This window comes from Chrysochloris asiatica, unplaced genomic scaffold (assembly GCF_000296735.1).
Source record: "Chrysochloris asiatica unplaced genomic scaffold, ChrAsi1.0 scaffold00378, whole genome shotgun sequence".
In the NCBI taxonomy this organism is placed as follows: Eukaryota; Metazoa; Chordata; class Mammalia; order Afrosoricida; family Chrysochloridae; genus Chrysochloris; species Chrysochloris asiatica.
The window spans coordinates 378403-389085 of record NW_006408896.1 but is presented as its reverse complement, the minus strand read 5'-3'; the positions used below and the strand labels follow the sequence as shown (position 1 = coordinate 389085).

Genomic DNA, 10683 nt, shown 5'->3' with positions numbered 1-10683 from the left:
GCCGGCTTCGCGTGCCCGCTGCCCCCTGGTATCGCCTCCGTCACCTACGTGTTCGTCTACAGCCCAAGCGGCCCAGGTGGCCCGGGCGCCGCAGCTGGCCCTGGCCCGGTGGCCCCCGCGCCCCCCGCACCGCCGCCCCGGGGCCCGAAGCGGAAACTTTACAGCGCCGTTCCTGGCCGCAAGTTCATCGCGGTGAAGGCGCACACCCCGCAGGGCGAGGGCGAGATCCCACTGCACCGCGGCGAGGCCGTGAAGGGTGAGGGCCGGCGGGGGCGGGGCCGGGGGGCTCGGGGTTGCCAGGCCGCCAGCGTGCCACCGAGGCCAGGGGACCTGGGTTTCCCTGGAGGGGCCCGGGGGCCACTGTAATGGCTTGAGGCGGGAGGGGGGGGGCATCTGCCCTGGGAGTCTCTCTTAGTCTTCTGTCGTTAGGGGGTCCCTCATCCTAGGGCGCTTCTGTGCCAATGAGGTATTGTCACAGGACTGGCACTGAAAATCACAGGACACAAGGCAGCTCTCTGTTTAGAATGGCCTCCTTGTGTTTCGAGGTTTTCTCAGTGCAAGTCCCGTGACAATATGAGGCCCCTCTCATTTTGTGGGTACGTCTGTGCCAGTGAGGGGGTGTTTGTCATTTCTGGGTTCTGTCTTCTGGGTTTCCCTCTGTCCATGGGAGCTGAGGAAGCAGCAGAGTTGTAAGGTTGGATCCTCCTTGGTTTGTCATGTGGTCTAACCTTCTGGGTACAACATGATGACCAGATGTCTTGGTAGTGACCCCTGGGGTGGGTGACATTGAGGATGTGGCTTGACTTAGAGGTGGGATGGGAGCGGATGCTGGTCCCATTCTCTGTGTCCTCTGTCTCCCTGAGTCTGTCCATCTGTGTCTCTCTGTCCCCCACATGCCCATCCTGTGCCATACCCATCTGTTCCTCCTCTTCTTGTCCCAAAGTCTTTCCAGGGAGGAGCAGGGAAGTGGGATAAGGCTGGGAGAAATGGTGAGAGAAGAGAGGGCACCTGAGCCTGGGGCTGGGGAGGTGGCGGCCCATGGAGGGGGACCTGGGCAACTATGTTCTAACAGCCCGCCTGGCTCTGTCCCTCCAGTGCTCAGCATCGGGGAGGGCGGTTTCTGGGAGGGCACCGTGAAAGGCCGCACAGGCTGGTTCCCGGCCGACTGCGTGGAGGAGGTGCAGATGAGACAGTATGACACACGGCACGGTGAGTGACCCTGTACGCTCTTGAGGACACATCCCTTCCCAGAGCCCTTTGGTCTTGCTGGGAGTTAAGTTCATAGGGTGTCCACATCCAAGAGACTAGAAGTGCAACCCAACACACCTCAAACTGCATGCAAACTCATGTACCCAACCAGATACACACCTGGGTGTCCACCATCTCACATACTTACAGACCCTCATACAGGTAACCAGGTACACAGGTAATGGACATACACATTGCACACAGTGAAGACTGACGTGCCATGCCTGCAGAACACGCATGACGGATGCATACTCATGTGCAAGAAGACAGCTGAGTGATTGCGCACAAGTCCCATGGCCTTGAGGCAGCCCCGCATGGTCCACGCAAACAGGAGGTCCTTGGAGGCGCAGCTCTTTCCTGGCTGGAGGGCATGTAAAGAAGGTCACTGGGAGAAAGGAGGCATCTGTCCAAGGTGGACAGATTGTCTGAGTGGGTAGAGCAGGCAGGCCAAGACCAGCCCAGAGGAAATGAGACCACTTAGAGCCAGAGGGGCTGCCCTCGGTGAGCTAGGGCCACACTGTAGTGGGCTGCCCCCCGGATTGGAAAAGGCCTCAGTCCAGCCCCCTGGGGAGTCTGGGCATCTAGAGTTCTTACTGGTGGAGGCTGAGACTGGTCCTTCGGAGCCCTCTGGCCAGACCCTGCTGTTGGCCTGGTCCCCAACCCCATGATCTGGAGGACCAGCAAACCTTACAGGAGTGGCACAAGCCAGTGTGGGGTGCACATGATGTGTGTGGTGTATGTGGAGTGTGTACTGTATATGTGTGGTCCATATGTGTACCATAGAGTGTACATGTGTGTCGTGAGTATACATAGGTGGGCCATGTGTGCATACATGTGGCATGCACAGTGTGCATACGTGAGATGTGTGGTATGTGGAATGCATACACGTGTGCATGTGTGGGACATAAGTGGTGTGTATAGTATGTACTTGTGTGAGACACATGACACATGAATGGTGTGTGGGGCATGAGTATGTGTTGTGTTATGTCTGGAGCATGTGTGGGATGTGTTTAGGCATGCGTATGGAGGTGTAAATGTGGTGTGTGTGCAGCATGTGCGTATGTGGGGCACATATGCATGTGGTGTCTTTGCACGTGATGTGGGATATTTGGACGTGTGTGTTGTGTCTGGAGCATGCACATGTGATTTGGAGTGTGTCTGAACATGTATGGATGTGTGCATGTGGTGTGTTGTGTCTAGATGTGTGAACGAGTCCTGTGTCTAGCTGTATACATGGCGTGTTGATTCCTGCCATGTGTATGCAGTGTGTGGTGCGTGTGCTGTTGTTGTCTCTGGCATGTGATGTGTCTAGATGTGTGTGTGGAGGCATGTTGTGTTTGGAGCACGTGCATGTGACGTGATGTGTGCAGATGTGTACATGTGTGCTGTGTGTGAATGTGCGTGTGGTGTTTCGTGTCTGGGCACATGCACATGGCATGTTTTGTTTGGATGCAATTTGTTTTGTATTTATTGTTGGCTATGAAGGCAGGATCCAATGGCTGTAGCTGTGTAGTCACCATGACAGCATGTATGTGTGGACATGTATGTAGGGGCACATGCATGTGCGTGGGTTTGCTGGGGCCCTGTGGTGGAATAATTTGTGTAGTGGAGGTGGGATTTGAACTGAGCCTTGTGCAGGTATTGCTGTGGGATAGGCCTGGTGTGTTACGTCTACGCTGGGTACCTGGACCCTTCAGGCCTCTTGATGCGTGACTGCTGCCAGCAACCCCGAGAGATGAGTGTGGTTCCAAGAGGTTGAATCCCAGCCCCGAATGGCAGAGCTGTGGTCTGGTCTCACTGGTGGCTCCAAGGGTCTTAGGGCGTAGCTACTGCCCCTCGTGGATCGGGTGAGTGGAGCTTGTGTGCAGCTGGACTGGGAGCAAGCCACAGCCACGCAACCCGAGCAGTATGGCAGGCAGGAGGGAGGCTGGGGGCAGCTTGTTGAGGGTTAGGAGCAGAGCCAGCAGGAGTCTGTGGAGAAGCTGGAGGCCTTGCCTGGTCGGGAAGTGCATTGGGAAGGGTGAGCGCATGGCCTCCTCCCACCCTCCTCAGCAGAGACTGCTGTGAGCATCCTCTGACCAGAGTCTGGGCTGAGTTCTGCTAGAGGGGCCAGGAGCTGGTATCCAATAGGCCCAAGTCCAAAACACTTGCTTCTGGGACAGAAGTGAGGACCAGGAAGGACTGAGAAGCAGGTGGGGCCCTGCCGGCCAGTCCTGGCACTGAGATGGGTCCCCCTTCCCTTGCTCAGGCCGGCTTGTTGGGAGGGGCTGCAGTCATGTCATTCCACGTTGACTGAGGAAGGATGACTAGGAAGACCCAGGGGCAGGTCTGCGTGAGGTCCTGCCAGCTGCGTGCTGGCGTGACGGCACACCTCCTTTCTTTCCGTGTGGTTGCTTGTCATTTTGGAGAGGTCATGCTAGTGTTTTTGCTTCAGCTGGCTTTTACGTGTATGATTAACAAAACCGGAAAGTGAGTCTGAGTTATGTAATGAATACAGTTGGTTTGGTCGATAAAATCCAAAACTGCGAAGCTAATGAACTGCAAAGTTGGTGAGCGTCTGCAAGCAGGCAGGTGCCGCGCACACTACCACATCAGGGCTGGTGTGGAGGGGCAGGGGGCAGAAAGTCTGGGACCCACTTGAATGGTGTGGCTGGCTCAAATGGTCAGGGGCTCAGAAGGATGGACGCAGGTATTCTTGGCCACCGTGGTGCCTGTGGGAAGAGGAGGAGGAGAAGCAAGTACTGGGAGGGTGTTGATGTGGGAAAATACAGCCGTCAGAACGTGGGGGCTTCCACAGATGGTTTTTCCCTCCGTGAAAGACTCAAGGGCACAGTCAGCTTCCTGAGGGTCACAGGATTTAACTGCAGGACGTTGACACAGGCCAGTCCTCCTCGTACATCTGTGATTCTGACATGAATAGGAGCCTGTGCGATAATCATTGGGCTGCTAACTGCAAGGTCAGCAGTTCAAACACAGCAGATGCTCCAAGGACGAATGATGAGGATGTTTGCTCCTGGGATGGTTTATAGTCTTGGAGGTCCTGGGGAACGGTCCTCCTGTTTTACAGGGAATCATCTCAGCGGCAGTGAGTTTGGGTTTAGGGGGTCCTTCCATCCCCCCATCTTTCTTTCCATCTATCCTTTGACTCCCCCATACTCCTAGCACCCATGTACTCACCTATCAGCCCATAGATCGACAGAGCCTTTAGAAAATCCACCCACCCCCCTCTCGTTCATGTGTCCTTTTATCATTTGACCTAGCTGACCACACGTCCAGTGACCCGTCCACTTACACATCTATTTTGGTCCCTGTGACACTGTAGGATACACACTAGACTGCCAACCAGAAGGTCAGCAGTTGAAACCCACCAGTTGCTGCTGGGAAAAGCTGTGCAGGGTCACTGTGGGTCAGAACCGACTTGATGACACTTAGCAACAACAACAACATCTGTCACAGGTCTACCTGTGCCCTGAGCCATACAACGGTGCGTCCACCCATTTGTCCAACGCCTGATGACCCTGCTTTTTCCAGGCCCTGTGCTTGGCATAGGGTTACAGAGATAATCAAGACATGGTCTGTACTCTTACGGCGCTCACAGTTAGTGGGGGACACCGTGGACCCCCGTTAATCTCACATCTGCCCCAGCCTCACAGCTCCTGCCCTCTGGGTACCCTACAAACACTGTGGACTCGTTCTTGCTGGCCCCTCCCCAGAAATCCTACCCTGCTGGCCCACAGCTGTTCTGTCATAGGGGCTCCCTTCCTGTGGCCACTACGAGCTGACCTGTTCCCTGCACATTTCCTGTCAGTACTCAATATCTGGGGTTTTCCTTTTCTTTGGTTAGTGTATTCTCCTTCCCAAATAGCTCACAAATTCCACGAGGACAGATACTAGTCTTTTCTATATTCCCAGAACCCAAAGCAAACAGTGCCCAGGACCCAGTAGCAGATTGATAAGTACCTGTCGGAGGAATATTGGGGTCTGGAGACGTGCCCGGAGAGAGGACGAGGGAGGTGCTGGGTCCTCATGGCCGCCTTGTCTTGAAGAGCTGCTTGAGGCACCAGGAAGCAAGGCTGGGACTAGGCTGGAATCTGGGGTGGACACTGCAGCTGAACAGGAGGTGACAGTGGCCAGTCGTGCCGTGCCTGCCGGGCGAGACTACAATCACTAGGACAGCTTTGGGGGAGTCCTGCGGAGGCACTGATGTGACTTCCAGCCACAGTCAGGGGCTGTGCTGGTGACAACATGAGGCAGCCCCCCCTCCCGCACTGCTGCCTGGGGGGCACGTCGTGGCATTTGTACACAACTGTGGGCCATGGACGTTTGTAGACAGACACACGAACACAGCATGCCGGACTGGGTCATGGATACAAAGATGCATACACATGTGTCACAGCCTGATACATTACTGCAGTTCTCGGACACAGACATGAGACAGCCCCCCCCCCCCCACCCCCCACCCCAGAGCCCAGGATTCCCACCCAGCTCCTCGGAACTCCTGGCCCTTTCTGTCTGGGCACGCATGAGTGCGCATGGGCAGACGTGGTTGGCACAGTTGGGGGCAGTTCAGTCCAGTTGCAGGACGTGACCCCTCCATCAGCTCCTGAAACTCCCTTCAGAAACTCGGGAGGACCGGACCAAGCGACTTTTCCGCCACTACACAGTGGGCTCCTACGACAGCTTCACATCCCACAGGTAAGGTGGCCGGGGCATATGGAGGGTGGGGGCAGAGGTCAGAGGGCGAGGAGAGGGGGGACTGAGCCCTGCTGGCCCGCAGCCTCTCTGCTCTCCTCTCAGTGACTATGTCATCGAGGACAAGGTGGCCGTGCTGCAGAAACGGGACCACGAGGGCTTCGGCTTTGTCCTCCGAGGGGCCAAAGGTGCTGGCTGGGGCTCTGTGCAGGGGCTGAGGGGGTGGGCGTGTGCTCAGGGCATGTTTCCTGGCTCTTGCTCCCAGTCTCCTGGAGATGGTAGATGTGGTGTAGGTCTGGGCTCCGGCCCTCCCTCATGTCCCATTTGTTGCTGTTGGGGAAGCAGGGAATGCTTAGGGGATGGGGCTACAGATTCTCAGGTGCTGTGCTGGGGGCCCCCCACTGCATGGCCCTGCTCAGCCCCCTGTTAACTACCCGTGGGAGGTGACGGTGCCACCCCTTTGCAGCCGAGACCCCCATCGAGGAGTTCACGCCCACACCTGCCTTCCCGGCGCTGCAGTATCTGGAGTCTGTGGACGTGGAGGGTGTAGCCTGGAGGGCTGGGCTACGGACTGGAGACTTCCTCATCGAGGTGAGACCCGTCCCGCCTGCCCGCCCGCCCCGACCCCAGAGGAAGCTAGAGTAGCTTGTGTGTCTGCAGGTGAACGGTGTGAACGTGGTGAAGGTGGGCCATAAGCAGGTGGTGGCCCTGATCCGTCAGGGAGGGAACCGCCTCGTCATGAAGGTTGTGTCAGTAACCAGGAAGCCTGAAGAAGATGGAGCTCGCCGCCGAGGTGAGGGCTCAGGCCACTGTCCCTAGCCCCTCTTAACATTCCCACCCCTGGCCCTAGAACGCTGGCATCTGATTGCTGAACCCAGACAAGGGATCCAGATTTGGGTCTTGGGCCCAACCCCAGCTCTGAGGTTAGCCTACTGACCTCTGGTCTCTGACCCCTGACCTGGGTGGCCTGTCCTTAGGCCCATATGACTTCCTAGGGCCCCTGCCTCCTCCTTCCTGGCTCCCCCAGCCCCTGGTGTGGTGGCCGCCCTCCTTTCAACACCAGCAGCAGCTGCTTGGAGGCCGGAGTTGCCATAGCAACCGTGAGGTTGACGCTGCGCTGCCTTATTGTCGGAGGGAAGGGGGAGGCGGCACCTGAAGGGAAGAGGAAAGGCGTCTTCCTGCCGCGCCGTGGCGGCCGCAGCCTGGGCCTAGCCTAGGCCCTGCGGCTCCACTTGGCCACACCCGTGGCCCCCAGGAGGCTGAGGGCTGCCTGGACCCAGGCGGGTGCTCAGGGGCAGCCAGAGCTGGGCCTGTGGGGAGCCCCCTCCCAGCCCCCACTCCATGGCCCTCCGAGCCAGGGGCCCTTGACCACCGTCCCACGGCCTCAGCCCTGGGGGCCCCTGAGCTCCCTCGCCATGAAGAAGTTTGCATCCAGCCGCAGCCTCAACAAGATCCTCGCGCAGTGCGACTCCTCCTCGCGGGAGTACGAGGAGGTCCAGGCGGTGGAGCGGAAGTGGCATCTGCACCTGGCCACGCCACGCCGCCTGCTGCTGGACAGGAGGGCCAAAGGCTCCCTCTTCTTTGCAGCCCCGCCTCCCCCCAAGAGGGCCCCCAGCACCACACTGACCCTCCGCTCCAAGTCCATGACGGCTGAACTGGAGGAGCTTGGTGAGTGGCAGGCGGACACTGGCAGGTGGGACAGGCGAGAACGGACAGACCTATGAGTAGGTCAAATGGCAAATGCATGGCATACTGCCACGGTGCTGAAAATGGGCCATCTGTGGGCTGGGGTTCAGGGACTGGGCATGACACGAACAGGTGTGTTTGGGTAGAAGGGCCTTGACCTCAGGTGTCCTTTCTCTGTGTGCAAGCGTGTGTGCAAGGATGCATATGCATGTGTTAGTGCAGGTGTGCATCCGCATGCATGTGTGTGCACATGTGACTGTAGGTGCCTGTGTGTGTGCATGGGTCGTCTCTGGGCTCGCCACAGCTCTGTTCTGACTTCACTCGTGCACCTCATCTGACTGAAGGACGGCAGGGCCGGTGGGGTTCTGCCAGCTGCTCTGTGAGCGGCCTTTGCACTCACTTGATTCTCTCTGTGTCTGGCTGCTCATCGGTCAGGTGGGGCAACCTCAGAAGGCGCTTGCGAGACTTTAACAGTGTGCTGATGAGAAAGCCTGTGTGCTGTGAGGGAGGGAATAAGAGGGTGTCAGGCTTTTGATGGGACCTCATCATGGGTGTGTTCTGATAAGACGTGACTGTTCCCAACCTCACCATGGACATGTCCTGACACGTGACCAGTGACAGCCTCATGACAGACATGTCCTGACACACGTGACCATTAATACACTCAAGATAGACATGCCCTGACATGTGATCATTAATAGCCTCACAACAAACATGTTCTAACACACGTGACCATGAGCATCCTCACGATAGACATGCCCCAACACATGTGACCATTAATAGCCTCACCACAGACATGTCCACGCACACACACACACACGACATGTTCTGACACACATGACCATTGACAGTCTCATTGCCGACATACCCTGGCACACATGACCATTAACATCCCACCATGGACATATATTGGCACACCTGATAATTAACAGCCTCACCACAGACTTGTCCTGACACACATGATCACTAACAGTCTTGCCACAGACATGTCACGACATATATGATCACTAGCAGCCTCACCACAGACATGTCTTGACACACATGATCATTAACAGCCTCGCCACAGACATGTCACGACACACATGATCACTAACAGCCTCACCACAGACGTGTCTTGACACACATGATCATTAACAGCCTCGCCACAGACATGCCAAGACACACATGATCACTAGCAACCTCACCACAGACATGTCCTGACACACATGACCATTAACAGCCTTGCCACAGACATGTCCTGACGACACGCATGGTCACTAACAGCCTCACCACAGACATGTCCTGACATGCACGTTCACTAACAGCCTCACCACAGATATGTCCTGACACGCACAATCACTAGCAGCCTCACCACAGACATATCTTGACATACATGAACACTAACAGACATGTCCGGACATGCATGCTCCTTAACAGCTTCACCACAGACACGTCACGACACACATCACTAACAGCCTCGCCACAGACATGTCATGACATACATGATCATTAACAGCCTTATCATAGACAGGTCCTGACATGTGACTGTTAAATGTGACCATTAACAGTCTCATGGTGGATGTGTCCCATATCATGTGACTGTTAGCAGCCTGTGGGCATGTCTTTACATATGTGGTCATTGACAGCCTAATCATGGACCCAATTATGGACATGTGCTGACATATGACTATTAACGGGATTGTGTAGGCATGTCCTAATGTGACCATTAACAGCTTCATTGTGGGTGTGTCCTGACATATGTGACTGTTGGCAGTCTTATCACAGACATGTCCTGACTTATGAGGGGAGCTTCAAAAATGTATGAAGAACTTATCTCTTCATTCCATTTTCCTACAAGCTTTTTGAAGCCTCTCATCTGCGACTGTTAACTGCCTCATTGTGGGCATATCCTGACATATGTGGCAGTTAATAGCATTCTTGATATTGAGCCCAACCTCAGAATATCAAGTACAGATTGTAGAAGGGACCCTGGTCCTTGCAGTGTCCCCTGATCTTACCCACCAACTACCCCTGACCCTGGCTTGGCCGAACCCACCTTCCACCCCAAACTGGCAGTCGTGGTTATGTTGAACTGTATGTAGAGCACAAGATTAAGAGAGGTTAGGGTGGCATGTTTAGGATTTCCTTCTCCAGAGACAATAAATAAAATGAAATAAATAAACACATAGCTGACTCAGTAAAAAGAAGTGAAATCCCCAGGCCTCAAAGTTGAAGAGAGCAGGCCTGAGCCAGAGGAGTGAGAAGAAGCTGGTAGCGTCAGTCCTCTTGACCTCGGAATTGGATATAGGGCCTGGGTTTAGGTGATGCCCCCATGATGTCAGGAGATGACTTTAGATTCGTGGGAAATGAGAAAGCTAGAACCAAGCTCAAGAACTGCAGTTAAAAATCTAAAGACCTAGAGATCATGGAATCATGTGATCTAACTAACCAAAGAAACTGCCATCGAGTTGACTCCAACTTCTAGAGACACTATAGCGAGGCCGTGCAGCGAGGCCGTGCAGCGAGGCCGTGCAGCGAGGCCGTGCAGCGAGGCCGTGCAGCGAGGCCGTATAGCGAGAACGTAGCGAGGCCGTGCAGCGAGGCCGTATAGCGAGAACGCAGCGAGGCCGTGCAGCGAGGCCGTATAGTGAGAATGCAGCGAGGCCGTGCAGCGAGGCCGTGCAGCGAGGCCGTGCAGCGAGGCCGTGCAGCGAGGCCGTGCAGCGAGGCCGTGCAGCGAGGCCGTGCAGCGAGGCCGTATAGTGAGACTGTAGCTGACTTCCGGAGGCTGTAAATCTTTATAGGAGCAGACAGCCTCATCTGTCTCCCATGGAGCTACTGGTGGGCTTGAACTGCTGATCTTGTGATTAACAGTCCAGTGCTTACCCCACAGCACCACTAGAGCTTCTTTGTATAATGTGAGACGGTAAAATCACAGGAAAATAGGAAAGAGATAATGAAGTGAGATCTTTAAATTTTTAAGAAAGTTAAAAGGAATAACAGAGTTCATAAAGAAAGATTATGAGAAATAAGGATGGTACAAAAAAGAATAAAAGCAGGTTTTAGAAAGACCCCAAA

General features: G+C 55.3%; 1 protein-coding gene across 1 annotated transcript in view; it reads left to right on the top strand.

The window, feature by feature from the left end:
• Nucleotides 1-10683, top strand: part of SHANK3 (SH3 and multiple ankyrin repeat domains 3) — a 44998-nt gene that overhangs the window by 15672 nt on the left and 18643 nt on the right. Inside the window, exons 11-17 of the mRNA XM_006876382.1 lie at nucleotides 63-256; nucleotides 1096-1209; nucleotides 5868-5943; nucleotides 6046-6128; nucleotides 6407-6531; nucleotides 6601-6733; nucleotides 7528-7608. Coding sequence (XP_006876444.1) covers nucleotides 63-256; nucleotides 1096-1209; nucleotides 5868-5943; nucleotides 6046-6128; nucleotides 6407-6531; nucleotides 6601-6733; nucleotides 7528-7608 — 806 coding nt within the window. The remainder of the gene's footprint in view (nucleotides 1-62; nucleotides 257-1095; nucleotides 1210-5867; nucleotides 5944-6045; nucleotides 6129-6406; nucleotides 6532-6600; nucleotides 6734-7527; nucleotides 7609-10683) is intronic.